Genomic DNA, 26,872 nt, shown 5'->3' with positions numbered 1-26,872 from the left:
GAGTCACCTGTGGTAGACTTATTAAGTAGGGAACAATAAGTGCCTGTTTCAGAGGGAGTGAAGAGATAAATCAGCAGGGCTGCTGTTGGATCATGAACGATGAAAAGCTCATAGCCCATTGTTCCTTGAAAACTGGCCTGGCTGCTGACTTGAAGTTTACACTTTTTATGTTTTTTTCTGTGTAGCCTTAAACTCTCGTTAATTATGAAAGGAACTATTAATATAAAAGCTTTATTGAGATATAATTCATATACCATAAAATTCACCCATTGAAACTATTGATTGTTTTTCGTATATTCATAGTTACACACTCATAATCACAGTCATTATTAGAAATGTTTTCATTACTTCAAAAAGAAACTCAATACCCACAGCAAAACAGCCTTTCTTATTATGGGGACCAGGTATAGTTCCTGCCTATCCCTAAGTAATAGGTTTACTTTTCTTGCATGCCTGTGAACGTATTCAAACAAGACAATCGCAGCTTACTGCAGGAACCAGGTATCAACCTACATTCTCAAAATTGCAAAGCTTATCTCCCACATGTGATTGTTCACTCCCAGGGGGTCCCGTGTGATGTCTTCCTCCCCCAGGCTGTAAGTATTAATAGTAAGTGAGAGCAAACTGCCCTCAATCTCACTTTTCCAGTGTTGGTTGTCATGTGTTCAGTCATGCCCTTAATCCTAAAATGGGCATCCCAACTTCACAAATAGGGCGATTAAGAAGGAAATGAAAACAAGCGCCCAATAGTAGATTTGAGTAAGCAAATCAGCACACTTTAAAATAGTTAATTGAGATTTTCCCGTCAGAGGAGCAGGAAGGAAAAAATATATATAAATTTTTTAAAAAGAACAAACCCTAAGAGGTATGTGGGACAGCATCAGACATACCAATATATTACAGGAATCCCAGAGAAAGAGAAAAGAGAAAATATGAAAGAAGGACATTTTGAAGAAATAGTATACAAAAACTTTTCAGATTTGGTGAAAGACATAAAATTACACATCTAAAAAGTTTAATGAGTTCCAAGCAGTGTAAGAGAGATCACTGGAAGACACAATATAGTCATACTGTTAGGAGAGTAAGACAAGTCTTGAAAACTTCCTTGTAGATTTCTCTCATCCACAGAAAGGAGGCAAGAGAGAAAGGACCCGTCTTGTACAAGGATGCCTCAGTAACAATGACAGCCAGTTTCTCTTCAGAAACCATATTGGCTAAAGGTAGTGGGATGACTTGCGAATGTGCTAAAAGAAAAAAATGTCAACCAGGAATTCTATGTCTGGTAAAACTATCCTTAAAAGGTGAAAGGGAGTCATATTCCTTCAACTGCCATTGCTGCCATCCCCAGGAAGATGGAAGGTGGGAGAGGAGCCCATGTCACTTGTCACTCAAGTCCTCCAGTTGTCACCCCAAAGAGTTTACAATAGCTCACGTATGCCAAGCTTGTTAGCACTCCAACTCTGATCCAAACTGGATCCAAGATTGCATCCAGTGCAGTGTCTACATCGTCAGTATTCTCTTTGACTGGAGAGAGCTCTACAGTATTTAATGGGGCCTGGAATGTGTGTGTCTCAGCTAATCCAGTGGGAGTTTCCACTGGATTACTAGAAGCAATAAGCAAATCGCTTATTTTGCTAGGCTAGAGCAATAAGCAAAGACATTGATAACTACAGCCAAATTTATTGACACAAGTGCTGTAACAGAAGGAATACCTGGTTCTGGTGCTGGTATTGAAACAGTCTTTGGTGGCCTTATCATTGGATATGACAGAAACCCTTCATGAAAGAAAAACAGTTCTCATGTGCTATTTTTGGATTTGTCTTGTCTGAAGCACTGGATCTCTTTTGTCTGGTGGTTGCTTTCTTGATTTTTTTTTTTTTTTTTGCCTTGTAACAGAAACTTCTGCTTAAATGTTTTCATTTGTATTAATTACAGATGTAATTGTGTATCTTACTATGACTCTGAAAACTATAGTGTTGGTGTTGTGGAAATGTATGTTATTTCCGAAGTCATTTTATTGAAGGTAAAAACAAAAGACAAATGAAGGAGAAATGAAGATATTCCCAGATAAACAAAAACGAAGAGAATTAGTTATTAGTAGACCTGCCCCATAAGAAATGATAATGAAAGTCCTTCAAGATTAAATGAAAGAGCACTAGACAGTAACTCAAAACTATATGAAAAAATAAAAAAAAAAGTAGAAGTATTGACAAAAGTAAATGTAAAAGTCAATACTATTGCAAGTTTGGTTTGTAACCTTTTCTTCCTATATGATTTAAAAAGTAAATCTATGGTGTAAAGTAATAACTATAAATCTATATTAATGGGTATGCATTATATAAAGATGTAGTTGGTGACAATAACAACATAAGGAGGGTGGAGCTGTAAAGAAATAATTTTTTAATAAAATCAACATTGAATTAGTAGAAAGTCTATTTTACCTAACTAACACTAATATAGCCTCTTCAGCTTTTCATTATTGGTATTTGCTTGTTACTGTTTCCCATTCTTTTACTTTCAACCTAATTGTTTCAGTCAGTCTGTAGTGCGTGTCCTGTAGACAGCATATATTTGGACATACATTTTCATCTATTTTGATGATCTCTGCCTTTTGATTGGATTCTTTAATCCATTCACATATAATATTATTTATATGATGGATTTGTGTCTATTTTACTTTTAGTTGTCTATTAGTCTCATAACTTTTCCCCTTCTGTACCTCCTTTATTGCTTTGTTTTGTATTATGTAGTTGTTTTCCTAGTGTAACATCTTAATTCTTTTAATAATCTTTTTCTTTATATAGATTGTTTTGAGTTATTTTCTTAGTTCTTGCTCTAGGGTTTACCATGTACATTTAGACTTTTCAGAACCCATTCAGATTTGTACTGACTTTAGTGATATTTAAAAGCATTACTCTTGGAAGGAGAAAAAAAAAAAAAAAGCATTACTCTTTTATAGTTCTAGTGCCTTGTCCCCTTTTCAGTGCTTTAAAAATAACATTATATATGTCACACATGCCAAAATATAGTGTTATAAATATTACTTTATATAATTTTATGTCTTTTGGAGAAGCTGAGAGAAGAAAGGAAAGCAAGTCTATATTTACAGAATTTGCTATAGTAACCTTCTTATTTACCATTTTTGTTTCTCTTCACTTGTTCCTGTGTTTTCAGGTTACCACCTGGTGTCCTTACCTTACTGAAATACAGATTTGCTTTCATTCATTTTCTTCTATTATTGTCAAAATGGATTACATTTCTATGTGTTGTAGGTCAACCATACAGTTATATAACTGTTCTTTTATAAGTTGATTTTTAAATCACTTAAGAGAACAAAGGAAAATAAATAAACATTTATATTGTCTTTCATAATTACCTTTACGTGGTGTCTTTGCTTTTTCATGATGATTTGAATTACTGTCTGCAGTCTCTTGTTTTCCACCTTAATAACTTTGTTTAGCATTTCTTGTAAGATAGGTCTCTTGCAACAGATTCTCAGTTTTTGTTTATTTGGAATGTCTTTTTTATTTTTATTTTTGGAAGATCAATTTGCTGGATATAAGATTTTTGGTTGACAACTTTTTTCCTGCAACACTTGAGTATGTCATTCCACTGTCTTTTGGTCCCCATTGTTTCTGATGAGAAATCAGTATGGCATGAGTCATTATTGTATTGTTGCTTTCAAAATTCTTTTTTGTCTTTGTCTTTTAACATATTTACAATGATATGCTTGTATGTGGATATATTTATATTTATATTACTTGGATGAGCTTCATGGATGTGTCGATTAAAAGCTTCTCATCAAATTTGCAAAGCCATTGGACATTATATCTTAATTTTTTTTTTAACTGCTCTTTATCTCCTCTCTCTTCTTCTGGTACTTCCATTATGCATATGTTTGTGCACTTACTGGTATCCAGCATTCTTCTGATGCTCTGTTCATTTTTCTTCAGCCTTTTTTCTCCTGTGTTCTTTGAGCTGCATAATTACATTGGTCTATCTTCAAGGGGCTTCCCTGGTGGCTCGTGGTAAAGAATCCACCTGCCAATGCAGGAGATGTGAGTTTGATCTGTAGGTTGGGAAGATCCCCTGGAGAAGGAAATGGCAACCCACTCCAGTAGCCTAGGAAATCCACAGTCCATAGTGTCACAGAGAGTCAGATACAACTTAGCGACTAAACAACAATAACAGCAACAATGACTGTTGTCAAGAGACCTGACTCTTTCTTCTATTAGTTCAGATCTGTTGTTGAACCCCTTTAGGTAACTTAGTTATTGTACTTTTTTACCTCCACAATGTTAACGTAAGTTCTTTTTAAAAATTACTTCTTTCTGTTTATTGACATTCTCTACTTGTTACAACTTTGTCATACCCTTATCTACTTCTAGCATGGTTTTCTTCAGCTCTTTCAATATGTTTATAATGGTTATTATGAAATCTTTGTTAAATCCAATACCTGGACCCTCTCATAGCCAGTTTATGTTGCCTACCTTTTTTCCTATGTAAGAGTCAGGCACACTGTCCTGTTTTTTTGTATGCCTTGTAATTTTTTTGTTGAAAATTAGACCCTCTAGATCTGTAGTGAATCTGGATACTGATTAGCCCTCTCCCCTGGGACTTGTTTGTTGCTCTTTGTCTACTTAATTGTTTAGTTGACTATTTTAGTGAAATCTATTGCCCCTGTAATATTCAGACTCTGTACTTGCTCCTCAGAGGTTATAGCCTTCAGTGTGCACGGACTGCTCTGGGATGACAGTGTTTCAGCAGGGGTCACTTTGTGTCTTTCCCTGATCTCTCTGTTAAGCTGTCTGCCTCTATTGGTATCACACCCAGCTTTTAGGCTGATTTTTCTGCTGTTTCTGTGTGTACCCTGGGACATAAATTACTTTGTAGTTTGGTCCAATTTAATTTGGCCTCCTTTACTAGGGTACTTTTTGAGACTAGTCTCTTGACATGTTTTCTGTCCCTAGAAGGCTATTTTAGCTTTTTCTTTTGCTGGTTCTCTCTGTTAAACTTGCTGACCTAACAGTTTAGCTTGCTGTTATTATTGAAGCTATCAGACTTCCTTTTCATTTCTTAACTCAATTTTTCCATTATTTTTGAGATAATAGAAAAATTGGCTTAGGCTTGAACTTCCCTATACTGTTTTAAATAAAGTCATTTCCTCTTAGGAGAGATTAAGAGCTCTCTGTTGTTATGGCTGCCTTTCTGCCTGGGCAAAATTTCTGAGCCACTGTGCCAGAGCAGGTGTTGGGGACAGTGGCCCACTTCTTTTAGAATGACAGCCCTGCTTAAGAGCAGATCACTGGGTGGGGGCAGTAGCCTCTGGTCTTCTTGGAATAGAATCTCTGTCCTACCAACAGCTTGAAGGAAAGTGAAAGTGTTAGACACTCAGTCATGTCCGACTCTTCGGGACCCCATGGACTGTAGCCCATCAGGTTGTTCTGTGCATGGAATTGTCCAAGCAGGAATACCGGAGTGGGTTGCCATTCTCTGCTTCAGGGGATTTTCCTGACCCAGGGGTCAAACCCAGGTCTCCCACCTTGCAGGCAGATTCTTTACTCTTTGAGCCAGCAGGGAAGCCCACCAACAGCTTGGGACAAGGCCAGTTAGGGCCACAGGATCTTTGGCCTGCTGCATCTGGGACTGAGCCTCCAATTTATGTGTGTGGCCTAGGCTTAAGAAGGGAGCCCTAAACCTCTATGCTGTACTTGCCTAAAATTTATTCTCTGTAACACAGAGTTAGGAGGGAAAAGAAATGTTGGTGGCTCATCCTTCCATCACATGAGATTGGTGGGAGTGACAAGTGAGTGAGTTATGGGTAAAGTGCCACAAACGTTCACTTCTTACCAGGAATTAGTAGATTTTCTTAAATGTTTCTTCATTTGCCGTGTGCCTTAAGGACAATTTATAGAGACTTTAAATTATTGTTTTTTAAAATAATTTTCACCAGTATGTTTGGTTCACTGCGGGGTATGTCTATAGAACTCTTCATGCTTCTACTCTTGAAATGGATCTTTTTCTTGAGTTGCTTTTGTAGCTGGTATGTAGGATCTATACAAAGATGTGTGTGTGTGTGTATGTGCGTATGTGTTGCTCAGTTGTGTCCAACTCTTTGTGACCTCATGGGCTGTAGCCCACCAGGCTTCTCTATCTGTGGAGTTCTCCAGTTAAATCCTGGAGTGGGTTGCCATTCCCTTCTTCAGGGGATCTTCCCAACTAGGGAGTCAAACCTGGGTCTCCCACATTGCAGGCAGATTCTTTACTGTCGGAGCCAACAGGAAAGCTCACATGTAGAAGTATAGTGGTAAATCATTCATAAGATGAAAATCCTGAAGGTAAAAGATTATTTTCATATTTTATGCATGAGGAAACTATTTATTTGTATTGCTTAGAGTTCAAGTCAAAATTCTGTTATTTCTAAATCCCAGGTGCTTGTTCACTGACCAATATGCTTTTGATTTGTATTTTTAATGAATTGAGACCCTAATCTTCAGATAACAAAGACATTTGTTATGTACTGCTACATAAAAAATTACCCTGAAACCTAATGGCTCAAAACAAAAATATCCTTTTTTTTTTTTTATCCTTACCATTTCTATGGGTCAGGAATTCATAGCTGGGCAGTTCTTCCTTAGAGTCCGGCATGAAGTTGCTTTCAGGATGTTGATTTAAGCTGTAGTCATTTATGCTTCACTGAGGCTGGGGGTTCTGTCTCCCAAGTGGCTCCCTGAAACGGCTGCCAATTTTGTGGTAAGTTGTTGGCTGGAAGCTTTAATTTCTCTCCTTACAGACTTCTCTGGCTTTCCATAGTGTGAGTGATCCAAGGAGAGAAGGGAGAGTCAGTCAGAGTTTACCCTTTTCATGGCCTAACCGTGCAAGTCACATAGCATCACTTGTACCACATTCTGTTCATTAGAAACAATCTGGTAAATCTAAGCTTCCTTCAGAGGAAATGGAATTGGGCTCTTTGTGAAGTGAAATGTATCAAAGAATTTGTGGACTGATTCAGAAACCACCATAAGAAGAGGCAAACAGATTTTAGTTCACCATTGCATTAGCTATGATAACAACTCAGAAAATTAACTAGTTTTCTTGAGTTAGTTTCTACAGTTCTTTATATATTATACTTGGCTACACAACTTACAGTCTGGCATAAATCCTGCAAAATTCAAGTATCAGTAAGAACTATGTTTTCTCAATGCTTATGTTCTGTTGCAGGACCTGAAATGGTGTGGGATTTCTCAAATTTTCATCATGGCCCCTTGTCTATCCCAGTAGTTAGAGTTGGATTTTAAAGACAATGGTTGCCCCCAAATTCTATTAGGATAGTTGCCACTGAGATGAAATGGCGATGAGATTCTTTGTGATTGAAACAAAGCCCCATTTATGTTGACAAATCACAGGATATGTTTGTGATGACTGTTCTTTTTCTAATACGTTTAGGCATTGACTGGGACTGTGCTGAACAGGCAGAAACTGGGCTCTGGATAGAGCTGCTCCGTACTTGTCTGACCAGTCAGAAAACAGAGTGGGTAAAAGAAGAGGATGGGGAGTTGCAAAATAAGAGTGTAGGTGAGAAGAGGATATGGGGTAGGATAGCTTTTTTTCTGATAGTAGACATTTTTAGATGGGAGTGAGAATATCTGTAAGTGGTCCAAGGAGACTGCTGCTGCTGCTGCTAAGTCGCTTCAGTCGTGGCCGACTCTGTGCGACCCCATGGACCGCTGCCCACCAGGCTCCGCCGCCCCTGGGGTTCTCCAGGCAAGAACACTGGAGTGGGCTGCCATTGCCTTCTCCAGTGCATGAAAGTGAAAAGTGAAAGTGAAGTCGCCCAGTCGTGTCCGACTCTTCGAGACCCCATGGACTGCAGCCTACCAGGCTCCTCCATCCATGGGGTTTTCCAGGCAAGAGTACTGGAGTGGGGTGCCATTGCCTTCTCCACCAAGGAGACTAGATGACATGAAATCCTGGAGTAACATGAATATAGTAGACTCTAAAGAGCCTGGCAGGCTACAGTCCATGGGGTCACAAAGGAGTCAGACACAACTTAGAGACTAAACAACAATAAGATTAAAAAAATATTTTGCCATGAATATTGATAAGCATCCTTCAGGAGATTTCCAGACTCACATCTTAATAGGCAAGCTAATCTGGTCCCCTCCCTTAAAAGAGATTGAAACTCAATGAGTTTAGTATCAGAGCAGGGACTAGAAAGGTCAGTTCCTGATCTAGTGTTTCATTCAGTGTTTTTATATTGTCTTGAGTGGTTCATAAGGCTTTGCATTGTCTGGTTCCTTGATACCTCTCCACCCTCAATTTGCCCTGCGTCCTGTCACCTCAGCTGAGCTGGCTTTCTTACTCCTCCAACACACCAACATGCTGTCTCCTCTCCAGGGAGGACCTCTCTGATTACCTTAATGAAAGCATTACCCCGCCCTTGCTTCATCATTTTCCCTTATTTGCTTTATTTTCCTTTAAAGAAGTTATTACAGTTAAATGAGATCAGATGGGTGGGCCCTTATCCATTATGACTGATGTTCTTTTAAGAAAAGGGAGAAACACCCGGAATACAGAGGCGCAGAGAAAAGCCCGCTTGAGGACACAGCAAGAAGGTGGCCAACTTTCTTGTCCAAAGAGAGAAGCCTCAGGAGAAATCAAACCTGTCCACATCTTGATCTTGGACTTCCGGCCTCCAAGACCGTAAGAAAATAAGTTCTTGTTGTTTAAGTCATCCAGCCAGTGGTATTTTGTTACGGCAGCTCAAACCAATATTCCCGGTTTCCCTCCACTCATCTCCTTAGTTACTCATGCTGTTGTGGCCTTGTTGGCCTTCTTGCTGTTTCTCAAATATGCCAAGCTGGCTTTCACCTCAGTGAAACACCTCAGTGTTTTACATTTACTCTGCCTGGAATGCTCTTCCTCCCAGATATCTCTGCAGCTTATGCTTTTTCCCACACCTTAGTCAGGTTTCTGCTACATGTTGCCTTCTTTATGATGCCATCCTATTTAAATTTTAGCCTCTGTCACTTCCTGTTTCCCTATGTCCTGATTTCTGTGTTTGTTTTTCCTCATACCACTTATCACCATCGGACATACTACATACTTACTTTATTGTCTGTGCCCCCCCATTAAGGCTGGAGATGCCATGAGAGCAGGAGTTAGTGTTGTTTTCTGGTTTGCCACAGATACTTTGGTACCGAGAGGGTTCCCAGCACAGAGTAGGCCCTTGAGTAATATTTATTGTATCAGCTGGTGGATGAACAAATGGTACTGGCCCATAGGTAGGCAAAAAGATTAGTAGGATAGACTAGAGAGGCCATAAATCCATTTTTATATATAGGAATTTAATAATTTGTTGTCATTTTTTTTTAAAGGGAAGAAATTACAGAGAAGGGGGAAAATGGTTGTTTACTTAATATATGGAAATTTCATGGTTGATCTAATACATTTGGAAGAAGACAAAGTTAGGTTGCTACTTTTTATCATAAAAAGAATTCATCTTAGATTAATTGAAAGTCTAAATGTAAAAAAGTTATAAAATTATAAGCAAAAATATAGAAATTTTAGAAGAATTTTTGGATAACTTCTGTGTGTATGTGCTTTGGGTTGGGTGGGGTGGTGAGATGAGGCTTCTTAGACGAAAAGCAAACAACAAACAAAATGCCCACGCCATTTAGAAGTCATAACAGAATAAATGACAAATTTGATTACATTTAAATTTTATAATGGCAGAAGACACTAAGAAATAAAAATTGTCAATGAGGAGGAACCAATTGCAACATATGACAAAGGGTTATATTCCTTGTATACAAGCACCATCTCCTGATAAAAGAGACAGCCAGCTCATTAGAAATACAAATTATATTAAAAGGGCTTTTTTTTTTTTTAAACTCATCAGGATCATTCATCCTCTCATCAGATATACACTGATTTTATACTGTGTGCAAAGTATCATTCTAGGTATTAAGAGATAAAGCAGTAAAAAAATCAGATAAATGTCCCTGACATCATAGAGCTCATGTTCTAGTGGAGGGAGATAGGTAAGAAATAATGAGATAAACTACATGGTATGTTAGAAGGTGATAAGTGCTATAGAAATAAAGCCATGTAAGGGAGCAACATAATGGAAATGAATATAAGAAGAGGTTAGTGTACCCAACTCTAGGGAAATGAATTAGAAAACTTAGATGGAATGGATACTTTTTCTAGGAGAATGTAAATTACAAGAATGGTTGTGGAGGCAGGAGAGAAATTCTAGTTAAATTATTATATATCATAAAATATCTAGAGAAGGTTGTTTAAGAGCAACTCCTAGAAAAAGTGCCAGAAGAGGTATTTCAAACGTGAATTCTACCAAGCTTAAAGAGCAGACAGGTCCATTGATTTTTAAACTATTTTAGAGTTTAGAGAAAGAAGTGAGGTTGTAGAGAATGATCATTTGTTAACATATTTAGTAACAATGGGAATTCATATAAGTTTTTTGAAAACTATTGTGTCAATTATCTAGTAAAATTAATTTATCTATCTCCTTTAATCTGGCTGTCTCACTATTGGGATTCTTGCCTTTGGAAATAAAAATATCAGTTGGTAAGACTGTATAAAACAATGTTTGTAGTGTCAACTTTAGTGTTCAACAGATTGAATTAATTGATGGGTGAGTTATACTATGAATATTTTATGCAACTATTTAAAAAAGAATTTATATGATTTACTTGGAGAAATGTCAATAATCAGGAAAGCAAACAGCAGGCTAAGGTGTAAATCTTTGGGGAGAAAAGAATGAAGAACATTTCTTATTACACGCGAATAACATGTTTGTGTATGTTTATATGAATATAAAGAAATATATGAAAGGAAATAATCACACTTGAACCTTCATTATTTGGAATTTGGGGATAGCTTGGCTTTTTCTTTGTTGTTTTTGGCTTGTTGCCTCTATCAAGATTTTTAGTTTGAAATGAATATCCAGGAAGATATTTTATAAAAGACTCTTCTTGCAGCATTTTGTATGCTAATTTTAATGTGAATAAAAGAAGTACATCTGTTTCGGTACTAGATAAAGCTGATGCTCCAAACAGGGTTGTTGATATTAATTTGGTGGTATCCAAAAGGCAGGATATGTGAATTTGACCAGATTTTGCCAATGATTGACTTTTTTGGTGGTATAGTAGAGTTACTTTGAGAAGTTACTCAAGTTCTCTCAACCCAAGGTTTTTAATTGATAAAAGAAAGGTTAAAAATATTTACCACATTAGGTAGGTGTTTTTATTGTTTAACAACTCAAGAAAGGATCTTTAAAGTGTTAAGCTTTTAGCTCAATAAGATTTAATTGAATTCAAATTTCCTGACATTTGCAGTGGCTATGATATACCTCGCATTATTGCAAGTCTATATCTATTTCTGTATCTTTATATAGAGGATAAAAGGCAGGCAAAGCATTACAATATCCAATGCCAGCTGAATACTGTTTATTTTAATGTATTATTGAAGGCAAAAATGATCAGGGAAGACTTCATGGAGGAGGTGAGACAATGCAGGTCTTACATATGCTCATGATTTGGACAGGACAGTATTGGACAGGCACAGAACCGGCAGAGGCACTGATACCGGTGCCGGAGTTTTCCTAGGGACGCCTGGAGTACCACAAGCCAGAGCGCCCCCTTCCGGAACCAAGTTCCTCCGGTCGGTTTCTCGTGTCTACGGGAGAGCCTGGGCCGGCGGTACGCAGGCGCCGGCAGCAGATGAGGGCTCGCAAAGGCTCGACAGACGCGCATGCGTGCGGCTCTCTGGAGGCGGTAGCTTCTTCGGCGTCGAGACTGGAGCCTGAGTGCTAAACTGTGGGGCGCAAATGGGATCCGGCGGTTAGTCGGGTAGGCATAGGTAGGACGGCTGCCTTGTGGGGAACAGGGGGCTGGAACGCGGGAGCCCAAAGCGTGGGGGTCCTGAGCCTTTCCTGTAAGATCCAGGCCGACTATTGTATCTGTGTCGCAGCGACTGCGCACAAAATGGCGGCGGGCTGACGGCGGGGGCGGGAGGAGCCTGGGGGACCCCCGGGATGGGAAGGGAGCTTGGCTCCCCAGCCACAGCGTCGGTTCAGCGCACTGCTCCGGAGGGCCAGCTCGGGCGCCGGGGCTAGGACCCTGCCTCAGAAAGAGCCGCCTGACGCCTTTGCACTGGGCGGAGAAACGAAAACAGCCCTTTGGCAAGGCCGTAGCTGCCCCTTCCCCATCGGCGCAGGGCCGGCCGGGCCGCGCCAGGCCTGACAGGAGGAAGCGGTGGTGAGGGAGCATCGCGGAGGGAGGAACCATTCCCGTCGGGCCCGGAGGAGAGGCAGTGGAGCTCGAGCTGAGCCCATTAGCGAGCGACATTGTATAAGAAGCGTGGAGGAGAAGAACGTGTTTGTGTTTGGGGTTGGGGAAGGGGGAGTTGAGGTGAAGGGGGAACGTACGATGTAGCGGCTTGGGCTGGTCCAGGGGTCCTCTGCCTGCCTTGTGCGGGAATGAAAGCAAAGAGAATGTCATCTCAGATATGAAGAGCTCATGAACTGCTCTGATACTTATTTCCAGATTTCTCAGAGGAATCGAGAATGCGGATCGCTAGTGATTCCTAGCTTGGGCCCGTTCTGTTCAAGTTGGGGGGAGAACGTGTAACCACATAGAACAATCCTTGAGGAAAAAAAAAAGAACAATCCTTGAGGACAGCTGAAACAGATCTTCTGTTGATATAACTGTGAATGAGGGAGACTTCTATTATTACAAGATCTTTAATTGAACTAGACAGTGAAGGCTGCCTCAAGCTATTTCCTCTTAATCTTAAAATTTGCTCCTAGGCGAAATTTTGGGGGGGGCGGGGACGGAAACTGTTTTATCTGGAGAAGTTTTGAAAAAAATTTGTTTCGGGATCCGGCGGTTTATGTTGGTTTAAATTCTTTTTCTAACCAGCTTTGGAATTGTGCACCCAAAAAAAATTTTTTTTATTTGTTGTAAAGGGTTAATTTATTGTTCAAGGATGTCTGTTGATTCAGATTTACAATTAAAATTGATAAACTGAAAAAACTTAAAAAATGAGTTTAATGAAATTTATACAGAAAAATGAACGCATAATTTACATTATTTCAACATAGCTTTAAATATTGTTGACGAGGTATTCTAGACTTAATGGGCCTGTGTTGTATTCTTTTTATTTTTGGCAACATTTCATACACACTTTATTTTGTATTCCCATACTTTGTAATATACACTTTTAAATAATTACATAACATACACTTTTAAATAATATGTAATATACATATTTTATGTAATAGACACATAAATAATATACGCTTTTTAATAATTAAAAATTAACACGTTAATACACTAAAATATGCTGGACCATTCCCTTCTTGATTGGTTGTTGAAACCAAGTGAGGGAAAGATAAAACAGTTGGAAGAAATCACAAAATCTCATCCGTTTTTATTACTAGCTTTATGTCACACATATCTAATACCTTGAGTATTGGTTATATTTTAGTTTTGTAACTGTGTTATTTTGTTATGGAAGGTGTATACAGCAGATACTCAGGTTTTAAAAATGCTTCTTAGAATTAGTGATCACTTTGTATTTCATGGCTGTCTTAAAGGTTTTCCTCTTGGGTGCTCTTAAGAAGGTCATCTCTGGAAATTTTGTTTTTATGTAGTGAAAGAAAATGAGAGACAAATAGTTTAGTGGAAAGAGAATAGGCTTTGGAATCAGAAGATTTGGCTTCGAATCCCAGTTTTCCTCTTACTGTCTGAGTGAGATGTGGGGTAAGTTATTTTAGTCTTCCTGAACTTTTATTTCCTTATCTGTAAAGTGGTAATAATACTGCTTCCTGCCTGGAATTGTGAGGGAGAAAATGTGTGAAAAGCCCCTATCCTTTGACACATAACTAGGTGCTTAATAAATGTTAGTTGTTACTACTACAAATTTTTAAGTGCTTAGGAAGCATCTTTTGATAGAAAATTACAACCTGTGGATAGTCCCTCTTAATAAAAAGAAGAGGCTTAAAGAATGTAGGTTAGATTGATGGAATTTTGGAACTGAAAGATCATCTACTCTTTCATTAAAATACTTTGTTCATCTATAAACTTTATGTATACCTCTTACTTTATGTATACCTCTCTTGAAGCACATATCAAAATTGTAACTATTTATATGATTGTTATGCTCATTTTTGTATCTGTCTCAATGCCTAGTTTGTGTTAGATACTCACAGGTCAGGTGAATGAACTCAGCTGATGGTTGCCTGAGTCTGGGTAAGAACACAGGCTTTGGGGTCCAAATCATGCTCTGTTTGCTATGACTTAATGTATATGGATCAGGGTTTGGAAAAAAATCTGTCCAAATGATTATTAATAAAATGCTTTATATACTGAGAAATAGTGCTTCTAGTCTGGGTACCCAGTAACACATTTTGGGCTGTTTTGCAAGTAAACAAGCCACTGAATGTTGAAATGAGGTGGTTTAGAGATCCTCCAAACTGAAAGTAATTATACTTGTGGCTAAAGCCAGTAAACCCTCTTTATATTTAACTTTACTTACTCTTTCACTACTTCAACTTATTTGTTTATTGTAGTCTGAAATTTGTGATTGAAATGAAAATGAGAGGAAGATAGGTACATGGAAAATAAGAGTAATGGAAAGGAAGAAACCATGGTAGGGAAAAGGTGAGGTATAAAATAAAACAGCTCTAATGATCAGTGAAGATCAAGAATAATGGTTTTGTACTGAAAAGAGAAAAGTTCAGGGGATATAGGAGAAGGAGTTTTTAAGGTGTGCATATTTTGATATTTTCTTTGTGCTACCTTGGGATACTTAGGTTTTGGATTATTTTTCAACTCTTGAGCCCCTTAAATACCAAAATATATTTATTGTTACAGTCTTTAAGTTTTCATACTTTTTCCTTGCCTCATTTCCACAGTCTTCATTTTGTTAAACTTTCAGGTGATTTCTTTGTTGTCTCTGTTAATGAGTGAATGTTACCAACTTTCTATTCTTTTTAATTTCCTCACTTGTTAAAAAATTTTTTTTTTAATTAGGGAAAATTTTAAGCCTATACAAAAGCAGAGAGTATTATATAATGATGCACCCATATACTGATCACCCAGCTTCCACAATTATAATTTACAACAATTACAAGTAAATCTTATGTCTACTCTCCATCCTATTATTTTTAAGCTATTCCTGTAACATATTCCTCAACTTATAGTTCAGAATTTTTCTCTAAAATTTTAGAAAAAGACATGCATATCACACCTAAAGTAATAATAATTTCTTAATGTCAGAGATTCAGTCATTTATTCAAATCTCCCCATTTATTTCTTAGATGCTACACCACCATATTGAAATTTTTGGAAATTACCTAGGTCTTAATGAAAGAAACAGACAATTACCTGCTTCTTAAGTAAAGCATTTTGTTTATTAATGTATCATTTTTTGAGCCATCTGTTGCATGTTGGGGGGTATAATTTTAATCATTTTTTACATCAACATTACATGGAGTCATGGGTTAATCAGCTTGCTGAGACTCACATTTTTAGCACTCCAGGATCAGAATTAAAGTGCTGAATCTAGGGTCTAAGTTCTTAAAAAAACACTATGCCATGTTAGTCGTAAATTTTATTTTCGGGAGTTACCCAGTTTTGCATGAAATCACTTGCTGGCACCCTTCGTAGCAGGGTGGGTGTCTTCAGATCAGTGGAAGTTTCTCCAAAGATCAGATTATTATGGATTGCATAATGGTCTGACTAACAGTCAATAGTTAGGGAGTGAACATGATGTAGAAAAAGAATAGCCAAATCCAAAAAAGTGCTTAGGGCTGATTTTTTTTTTATCATTGCCAACTTTCTGCCTGTTGCCATACTTGCTTATAGTCCTTTTTTGACTGGGTATGTAACTAAGATGTTAGGTAGCCCAGTGTTGGGTCATTAACTATTTTTGAATGAGTTAAAATGCTGGCTGACAGGGGAATACCCTGTTTCCCTTCCCTCTGTCCTTTTGCATGCTTGAATGTGCACACACCCTTATTTTTTCCCTGAACTATTATGAAAGTAACTTGCACAAACTGTACTCCTTTACCCTTTATTAGTTTATTAGTTAGTTTAGTAGTTTATTTCCTAAGAATAGGATATTTTCTTCTGTGGTCACAGTACAGTTATCAGTCTCAGTAAATTTAATGTTGATAATTTTTTTTTTTTTTTAACTTTTCTGATTTTTTTCAGTTGACCCAGTAATGTTTCTTGTAGCAGTTCTTTCTCCCTGTAGTATAGGATCAGTCTAGGATAAGGTAACTGCATTTAGTTATCATGTTTTTTTGGTCTTCTCTACTTTGGAATATTTCTATAGTCTTTTTTATCTTTTGTGAGGTTGACATTTTTGAAGAATACTGTTTGCTTTCTTTTTATTTAATAGAACATTTCTCACTTCGGATTTTTTTTTCTTCGTTTTTTTTATGTTTCCTCTTGAGTAAATTATATGTCCCTGGCCAGAAAAATCAAGTTTCTATGTTTCCCCCCATGGTACCAGATCTAGAGGTGCATGAAGTCCATCTACCCTTCGTGAATTATGATGTCTGAGCACATGTTTGGTCAAAATGTTTTTTCCCCCCTTGAACTAACTGATCTGTGGAGAGATATTTTAACACCATGCAAATGTCTTTTTCCTCAGTAAAATTTCACTCAGGAATTTTGCCTGAACCAATCTTTACATTACTATGATGGTTATACAGTGATTTTCCAACTTACTAATTCCTCTACATTTACAATGATTGATTGCTATGGAGATGTGGACACCTGGTTTTCTTAGTGGTTTGTAATTTATTACTGTCCGGTTCTTTATTGCTTTCTCTTATTCCATGTATATGTGTGTGTGTGTGTGTGTGTGTGTATGTGTGTGTGTATTTATATGTGTGTGTGTGAATCACTCAGTTGTGGCCAATTCTTCGCAACCCTGCAACCCCATGGGCTGTAGTCCACCAGGCTCCTCTGTCCATGGAGTTTCCAGGCAAGAATACTGGAGTGGGTAGCTATTCCCTTCTCCAGGGGGAATCTTCCTGATCCAGGGATCGAACCCAGGTCTTCTGCACTGCAGGTGGATTCTTTTACTGTCTGAGCACCAGGAAAGCCTGTATATATATATATATATAATATATATATATATTTATAATCCTGTTTTCCACAGTGAGAATCCTGGTTCCCAGCCTCTGCTCAATCCCATGGTATATCTGGAGTTATTTACGAATTAATTCATCCATACCACTGCAAAAAAAAGCAAAAAAACCCAGACTACTAAAAAGAGTGAGAACTTTTAAAGTTCCCTTTCCTCCTAAGTCAAATAGTGGGTTCATAAACTACTTGTGTAGTTTTCTTTTTCCCTTTTAATGAGCTGTGGTGTTCATTTGAAAAATGAATTAGTTTGCTTTCAGTTTTAGCTTTCCCCTCTTCTTCCCATCCTTTTTACATTTAAAAAAAAAATTACATTGTTAACCTGGTTCTGAAAGTCAAAATTATATAGTAAGGTGTACTCCATAAAATATCATTTCCATTTATTTCCTTTCAGTCCTTTCTGTTACCCCTTATAGGTAACCTACTTAATTGTTTCCTGGTTATCCTGCTTCTTATAACCGTTAAGCGGATATATGTGTCCTGTTTCCATTTTTTACATAAAAAGACACATATGCTGTTTTCTAGTTTGTAAAGACTTTAAGGCATTTGGCATTTTAAGACGTTTGGCCAGATAATTTAGGTATGCGTAATTGAAGATTTTGGATGGCATCACCTATGCAGTGGAGATGAACTTGGGCAAACTTTGGGAAATGGTAAGAGACAGGAGGCCCGGCTTGTTGCAGTCCACGGGGTCGCAAGGAGTCGGACATGACTGGGCGACTGAACACCAACAAATTTAAGATTTTGGAAACCCATTCTAGGCAGATGGGAACATTTTTTGGCTCATGCACTTCTTGAGGGCAGGGAGGGCAAAGATGCAGTTTTACCTCAAGAACAGCTGGGTAGTAAATGTCTTCAGTATTTACCTCTTGGTCCTGCTTACCTGTTACATTGGCATTATTTTGTTTCAGTGTTTGTGCTTTCTTACTAAGGTGGTGAGTATGCTGTCAGCTGCATTTTGGCAACAGTTTTATCAGTACTTAAGATTTCTCTCATTTCTAGTTTTAAAAAAATCCCAGAAAAGATTTCTGTATTCCAGTTTGGATCTGGTGGTTTCTTTTGGACTAATGTATTTTTTGAGAGTAGCAAAATAATAAGCAGAACCACCAAAGAACATCTCAGGGGGCATCATTTACTGGGAATGCTTTGTTGTCTGTAAAGAATCATTTATGTGTGCAGTATGTATATTCCTAAAAAAGAAAAAAAGCATGTGATTATACTCACATATCTTGTTTATAAAAAAGGTTGTGTTCCTGGAAATAATAACTGTCAAATCATTGCTATCCAAGGTTATTAATGGCTTTCATGGTAATCTATTTCTGATATTGTGCATTATTAGCAAGTTGATCTTCCATTTTCTTTCAGATCTGAAATCATGATGGTTACCAATCCTTTGTGAAGTTTGTGATGCCCTTAATGATAAACACAATGTTTCTAGTGTTCTGCTTATTTTTTCTTTGTTTCTTTGGTACTTTCATTGAGGTGTGCCACATTTTGGTATTTTTAACATCCAGCATGATATTCTGTATTTACGCTTGTGACACCTTCAAGAGTTCTGTGACTTGCATACCTTTTGTGGGACAGAGCTAAAGGTAGAAAAGAGTTGGCTGAGTGGATCTGTCTGTATATACTAGAGGAGATTAGAAGGTTGAGAACCAGTTAACCTGAGAACAGCACAGAAGTGACTGGCCAGTGTACTACTTGCGTTGTTAGTAAGTGTGAAGGTAGGTTTATATGTATTGTGAGACACAGTTGATCTGATACAGGGTATCAAATCAGGTATGTGGGTATAAAACTAGAAAAGTAATGTTAATGGTAGTTTTCCTTTTGTGGTAGGTAAGGTTATAGAAGACTTTTTATTCTTTTCTGCATGTCATGAAGATGATTTTTCTTTCCTTTGGGGAGGGTGGTCACAAACAGGTATTGCTTTTTTAATAATTAGAAAAAACAAGGCTATAAAATTTAAATTTTATGTACCCAGAATCCAGGATGGAAAGAACATTGAGAGGAGTTCAATTTGTGACCTTGCCGGTTAGTTCTAAGGCTTTACTTAATTGTAAACTTGAATTCCCTTGCTTACTTGGTTGTTGTAAGCTCAGATGAGATAATGAATATCGAAATGCTTTTTAAACCATGAAGTGCTTTAAAGTTCAAGTATGGGGTTTGATATAAATCTTTTCATTATGAATCTAATTGAAGCCATTATGATCTGCCTGGCTGATTTTTGGTGATGCTTTTATATTTTTAGATTTCAGACTTTATCAATATGTATAAAGAAAATGAAGGATTCCTTTCCATCTGAAAGATTGTATCAAAATAGCAGGTAGTTTTTGATTGTGGTAGTGAACATGTCAGAAAGTATCTCAAGGGATAGAATGGTGAATTTTTTAATACATCAAGCTATTTCTTCATTTCTGCCTCAAGAATTCAGTTTCTCCTAGATGCTTCTAGAGTTTTTCTCGTTGACATTTTATTGGATATATCTAGTTTCAGAGAGGCATGTTCTAGTTGATAGGGCATGGAAGATAGTTTTTAACTGCTACTTGTCTTCAGGAGTTCAGAATGTTTTCTGACTATTAAATACCCTGTTTTTGAAAAATATTAAACATAAGCAAATAAAATGTTGATTTAAAGTAGCAACTAGTATAGTTCATACAATGAAGTTTTGTGTACCTTCTTCCCCTTCCCATCCGTGTATGTATGCACATATACAAAACTAGAAGAAATTCCATCAAAATATTAGTTCATTATCAGTAATGATTTTACTGGTAAGGATTTCACTTGCTGCTTTTTATTGTTTTCTTTAACAAGCATATGTTGTTTATATCATCAGGAATAAAAATTCATTTTAAAGGGTGAGTATTATTTAATCACAATTGTGTTCAAAGTAATTAATAATTAAGAACTCAGATCTCAATTCAGGTTTTTCTAAGTTAGTTTAATGATGTGTTGATTCTCTGTAAATTTGTTGGGTGAATGAACCTCTTTGTGGCCAGAACTGGAGTTAAATGAAAAAGGATTTATAATTGTTGTCTTTATTTGTTCAGTTGTTTTCCAGGTGTTAATGTTGAATTTACCCTTGTCTTACTGGTTCTTGTTTCTTACCACATTGTTTTTAGGTTATATCAGTTGCATTCTCAAAAGACTTGAAGGTTTATTTTCTTTGGTGTGGGATAACCTAATTGCTAATAATAGGCTTCATATCAAGAGCCCTTGGCTTGTTTTGCTTAATTTTACTCAATCTCACAAATAGTTTTTTCCCCACCAAAATAAATATTGAAACAGAGAGGAATGAGATACGTTTGTTATCTGAATGAATGAACTGTCAGTTGAGTCAGGTGGGAAGGAATGATGTAGGGGAAAATGAACTAAAATGAGATTTTAGAGTTAAATCTGCTTGTTATTTATATGTTGCCTGATAATCATAACAGATTAGCTGATTCTGGCTTTGTTAGACTTTGGTGTGATAATGTTAGATTTGATAGAGAAGTATGAAGTTATGTTGGTTTTATACTCTTCAACCCTCCTTTTTTGTTTTCTGTTAAAATTTTCATACTTAATATTTAGCACTTTTTTTTTTTGGTAATGTTCAAACGTGTGAAAAAGTAGAGAGAAAAGGTAATGAATTCTTTTGGACCCGTCACTCACCTTCCTCAACAAATATTTTTGCTAGTTGTGCTTCATCAAACTTCGCTCACCCACTAAACAACCACACTTCACCCCTGCCAAAGTGCATCCTTTGTTTTCTAGGTTATTTTAATGAAGATCCCAAATTCTTTGTTGCACTTGTTAGGTACAATAACATTTGATTATTTAAATGCTGGTGCATCAGTGAACCTCTGTGTATAACTATAGATTATCAGTTTACAATAGTCAAGGAAAAAGTGTTTAGTTGGGGGTTGGGGAGCTTACCTTTTTCTAATCTTTTTTGCATTTTAGAGTTTTTTCAAAAAGACATTTCCATTATTATGAATTAATTGCTTCAAAACATTTTTTAAAAGCACAGTTAATTTTGGTGATTGCTTTTATTTTTGAACTTCCAGAACACCTGTTATATTGTAGTTCTTCCAGGATGGGTCTTGTTTTCTGAAGATTTGACTCTGTTCTTCTGAATCTGTTAGGATAGAGGTTGTATGTGAAAGGAGTTAGAAATTATTTTTATGATTTCTGCTTTTGCTCATCTCTTAGCCCCCTGCCCCAAATTTAACTCCCCTCTGCTTTGCAAAGATTAAAAAATACTGGTGCTTAGGAGTGTAATTTATGTGCCTGAAAGGCCCCTGCTTAATTGAGTGAGGGGAGGGAGAGTGAAACTAACGTTTATTGGGCAGCTCCTTTATTAGACATTATACATATTTATATTTCATCTAACTTAGTCCTTAACAGTAATCCAGAGAGTAAGATACTTTCCCATTTTACTCATGAGAAAACTTATGGTCTGGAGGTTAAGTAGCTTGTCCAAGACCTTAATAGTAAGTGGTGAACCTTGTAGAAATCAAACCCTTCTCATCTGACATACATTATTGGCTTAGAAATGAATTTGAATATTGCATGAATACTGCATTTATTACACTTACAGCTGAAAGTGTGCCATTGTTCAGTTGCTAAATTGTGTCCAACTCTCTGTGCCCCTGTGGACTGCAGCGTGCCAGTCTCCCCTGTCCTTCACTGTCCCTGGAGTTTGCTCACACTCATGTCCATTGAGGTGGTGATGCTGTCCAACCATCTTGTTGTCTGTCGTCCCCTTCTCTTCTCACTGGAGTGGGTAACCATTCCCTTCTCTGGGGATCTTCCTGACTCAGGGACTGAACCCAGGTCTCCTGCATTGCAGATGGATTCTTTACCATCTGAGCCACCAGAGAAGCCCGAAGTGTGCCATAGGAAATCCACAGAGAGATTCTGGTGGGGTGTGACTTTGACACAATCTTGAAGAGTGAGTTTGGTTCAGAGCTAGGGGTATTCTAGGTAGTACAGTATGAGTAACGTATGGAAGCAATAATGTTGAAAGTGGTCAGGAGATTGCAAATAGACCATTTGGCTGTAGCACACATTTTAAAATTTAATTTTACGTGTTTTTGGCTGTGCTGGGTCTTTATTGCTGTGCTGGCTTTTCTCTAGTTGTGGCAAGTGGGGGCTCTTCACTGTGGTGTGTGGGCTTCTCATTGCGGTGCCCTCTCATGGAGCATGGACTCTCGGTGTGCGGGCTTCAGTAGGTGCGGCACATGGGCTCAGGAGTTGCGACGCACAGGCCTAGTTGCTCCACGGCACAGAATCAGTCCAGAGTCTCCTGCATTGGCAGATGGAGCCTTTACCACCAGTCAAGCCCCTGTAGCAGGAATTTTTCATTAAGTATTATTGGCTAGTAAAATGTGAAAGGTAGGTTGAGATTAGATTATATACTAAATGCCAGGTTGACAAGTTTGGACACTATCTTGCCGGTAGCAATAAAGTGGTGAAGGTTTTTTTTTTTTTCGGTAGCAAACTGATTTTATTTATTTTTTATTTATTTATTTTTTTTTAAGAGGTTATATCAAAAGGATTTTTTAAAAATTTTTTATTTTTTTTATTAGTTGGAGGGTGGTGAAGGTTTTTATGTAGAGGAGTGATAGTGAAAGAAATGCTTTAAGGATATTAGTAATGACAGAATGAATTGGGATGAAGGGCAGCTGTGGTGAGAGTGATGAGAGCTTGCAGTAGGGTTGTGATGAAGGTGAAAGGAAAAAGAAAATTCTATATTAGAGATTTTGACAGGAATACATAGAATTTTATAGTTAAAAAAGTTAGTTTAAAATGGAGAATAAGATGCTTTTGAGCCTCTGTGACTGAAGGAATTGGTGTAGAGAACAGTATTGAAAAATGGATAGTTTGGGAGAAAATTCCAAAGTCAGTAAAAACAGTAGCTAAAAGTTGGCATAAAGGAGAGGGGTTCTGGACAAGTATTTTTTTTCCTCTTGTCTTCATAGATAATTTTATTAAATAGTCCTGGAGTTACTGAATATTCACATGTCTTAACTGAAGCTACATTTTGTCTTGGGCCAGAATACTATAGCTTTGTCAGAAACATGCAGTTGATAAATTTAATTAGTTTTAAATTTTTAAATCATCCCAGCAGTCTCTTTCATCTTATTACAATATTTTATTTAGAAACCTTAACCTAGGCTCTTCTACATTTTCTAAAATTTGGTAAACGCATGTTCAGGAAGACCTTGTTATCTGAAATCTCTCTCCTCCCAATTTCCTCAAAACTCTAGAAGATACCCATCCTGTGAAGCTCAACTCAGGTATTCTTGACTTCTTTCAGAAATAAATCCATTGCTGATGCTTTTTAGCATTGTTGTAATAATGACACACTCTTTATTTTGTTTTTCTTGTTAGATTGCTTGCACTTTGCCTATAGGAATCATGTTTTACTTGGCTTGAATACTTGATAATGACTGTCATATTAGACAAAAATTTTGAATAAAGTGAATGAATAATTCTGAACTCATTCCTTTCCACTAAAATCAAAAGGGCCGGGGGTGGGGTGGGGGGGAGATCTTTGGTGATAAACAACAACTGAGAACTTACCGACCACAGCAACTGAATTATATTTTCACCCCATCCCCCAATGGCATGCAGGATTTGGACACTTCTAAGAAGTTTTAAAAGGAGTTATAATTGCCGCTCTGCACCTAGGACAGCACCCAGCGCAGCATAGTGTATGGGAACTCTGGCTTGTGGTTTGGGGTTTATATTCTGGATTCAGGAAAGAAGAGCAAGTTTTGGGGAAAGTTTAAAATCCTCATAAACACTAAAAATGTATGAAATGCAGAATGGTTTCATGGCTTTGTTTCAAAATGTTTTACACTGGCTGTAGAACCCACTTCATGAAGTAGTTTGAGTTAAAATGATCTAATATTTGTGTTTTAACTTTCAGCTTTGTGTTATTCTTGGAAAATTTCGCACCACTTGTGAATTCCTTGAACCTGGGCATTGCAAACCCACTTCTGTTGGGCCCATCTCCTTTGCACTTTGCTCAGATTAAGACTCAGTTGGCGCTGCAGCAGCTGAATGCCATTGCCTCACATAGTTCAACACCACCTTATACTTTATTAAATCAGGCTTTCTTGAAAATAGCCATGTCGAGACCCAGGTTTAATCCTCGAGGAAACTTTCCACTTCAGAGGCCACGAGCACCTAACCCTTCTGAGATGAGGCCTCCAGGACCATTTATGAGGCCTGGATCTATGGGTCTTCCAAGATTTTACCCAGCAGGGAGAGCCCGTGGAATTCCACACAGATTTGCCTGCCATGAATCTTATCAGAATATGGAACCACAGAGAATGAATGTTCAGGTAACTCAACACCAAACTGATCCAAGATTGACCAAAGAAAAATTGGATTTTCATGAAGCACAACAAAAGAAGGAGAAGCCTCATGGTAGCCGATGGGATGATGAGCCTCATATATCTGCATCAGTGGGAGTGAAGCAGAGTTCTGTAACGCAAGTTACAGAGCAGAGTCCTAAAGTACAGAGCCGCTATACAAAAGAGAGTGCCTCAAGTATCTTAGCAAGTTTTGGATTATCTAATGAAGACTTAGAAGAACTCAGTCGCTATCCTGATGAACAGCTAACTCCTGAAAATATGCCATTAATCTTGAGAGATATAAGAATGCGAAAAATGGGGCGCCGATTACCTAATTTACCTTCTCGGAGCAGAAATAAAGAAACACTTGGCAATGAGGCAGTTTCGAGTAACGTGATTGATTATGGGCATGCAAGCAAATATGGCTACACAGAAGATCCACTTGAAGTACGTATTTATGATCCTGAAATTCCAACTGATGAGGTCGAGGATGAATTTCGGTCACAGCCAAGCATTTCTGCATCTGTTCCTGCTCCAAATGTGATGTGTAATTCTATGTTTCCTGTTGAAGATGTGTTTCGACAGATGGACTTCCCCAGTGAGTCCTCCAATAATCAGTCCTTTTTCCCAGTTGAGAGTGGAAGCAAGATGTCAGGTTTACACATTTCAAGAGGACAGTCAGTCCTTGAACCTGTAAAATCTGTCAGCCAATCCATTAGCCAGACAGTTAATCAGACAATGAGTCAGTCTCTGATTCCTCCTCCTATGAACCAGCAACCTTTTTCATCGGAATTAATTTCAACTGTAAGCCAACAAGAGCGGATCCCACGTGAACCTGTCATTAATTCATCTAATGTACATGGATCAGGAGGAAGTAAAAAGAATTACCAGTCAGAGGCTGACATCCCCATTCAGTCTCCCTTTGGGATTGTGAAAGCTTCGTGGCTACCAAAGTTTTCGCATGCTGATGCCCAGAAGATGAAGAGACTTCCAACTCCTTCTATGATGAATGATTATTATGCAGCATCTCCAAGAATATTTCCACATTTGTGTTCTCTGTGTAACGTAGAATGTAGTCATTTGAAGGTGAGTGTTTTTAAAGATCACTGTATCATGATAACTCAGTGCCCAAGTTTCATCTAAATTCTCATATGTATGCTGGTGTTAACTAGTCATTAAGGAAATGGCAGAAATTTTGATTGCACTGTCAACGCTTAGTTGTAATCTAAGTATTGAATTGAGTGTTAGGTTTTCTGTATTCCTGTGACTGGGCACACCACATGGATTTTTCCATTTATTTTGAACTTTTGAGAGGTTATCCCAGACAATGCAACATAAAATTTATATGACACAAACTGTACTTATAAGACAATGTCACATGAGTTACCTTTATCTGAATAAGAGAACCTGTTAGTATAAAAATAAAAACTTGGAATAAAATATTTGTACTGCACACTTTTAAAGAGACAGTATATTATAGCCTTGCATGTATCTGCCTGTCTTGAGCTAAAGATAGTTAATATTGATTTAAATATTTTCTGACTCTATTATTCTTATTTGGATTTTTAGTGCTTCATGAGAAGGAGCTTCCTAAGATAACTAAATCCATACCATAGCAAAATTGAGTCAGGATGAATTATTGGGACCAGCTGTGGGCACAGAGCATAGAGTGTAAAATGATCTTTAGAGAGAAGAGTCTTTAAAAAACAAAGAAGCTTTAGGTGTCTTCATGGTTAGGAGAGTTAGAATGAAGTGTTTTACTGAGTTCCCGAAGAATAACATAGAATATTGTTTGATAGTAATCACTGGTGGATTTGAGTAGAATTTTCTGAATATGTTTTATTTACTATATATGTTTGGAAACTACTGTTTCTTCGATTTACTAATGTGATTTGAAGATTTATATTACATGTGACCAGGAAGGAATGTATTGCAGTATTTCCTATGGGAACAAGCTATGATTCAAGGCTGTAGCATTGATTGTATACTTTAATAGGCTTAAAAGTCTATAGGTGTTTGTTCCCTTTTTTTTTTTTCTTTCTCTTTCCAGTATTGTCCTTTTATTGTCTTTCTGTTACCCACTCACCAGGTTTCAGCCACCAAGAATCTGATACCTGGAACTGATGCTTCAGTCAGAAACATTATTGAAAGCAAAGGAAGTCAGCATTCTACCTCATTTTAGCCAGATTTTCTGAGTGCTAATAATAATTGCCTTGCTCTATCAAAGGGAATAGCAAAGTCTTAAAAAATCTCAGCACTTAGTTAAAATCTAGTAGCCCTGGCCCAAGTACTGAATTGAGTGTTAGCCCCTCTGTGTTCCATTTTTTTTTGAGCTTTAGTTAGTCA

The 26,872-nt window shown here is 37.5% G+C and overlaps 1 protein-coding gene across 6 annotated transcripts in view; it reads left to right on the top strand.

Annotated features, from left to right (window-relative positions):
• Nucleotides 1-26,872, top strand: part of ZNF638 (zinc finger protein 638) — a 130,515-nt gene that overhangs the window by 34,417 nt on the left and 69,226 nt on the right. For 3 of the 6 annotated variants that reach the window (XM_043468226.1, XM_043468227.1, XM_043468225.1), the window contains exon 2: nucleotides 24,097-25,612. In XM_043468226.1, coding sequence (XP_043324161.1) covers nucleotides 24,097-25,612 — 1,516 coding nt within the window. Of the gene's footprint in view, nucleotides 1-11,725; nucleotides 11,884-13,678; nucleotides 13,788-24,096; nucleotides 25,613-26,872 lie in introns of those variants that run through there. The other 3 variants (XM_043468231.1, XM_043468230.1, XM_043468228.1) reach the window with 3 other exon arrangements.

The sequence above is a fragment of the Cervus canadensis genome, chromosome 5 (genome assembly GCF_019320065.1).
Source record: "Cervus canadensis isolate Bull #8, Minnesota chromosome 5, ASM1932006v1, whole genome shotgun sequence".
Classification (NCBI taxonomy): domain Eukaryota; kingdom Metazoa; phylum Chordata; class Mammalia; order Artiodactyla; family Cervidae; genus Cervus; species Cervus canadensis.
This window is presented reverse-complemented; position numbering and strand designations above follow the sequence as displayed.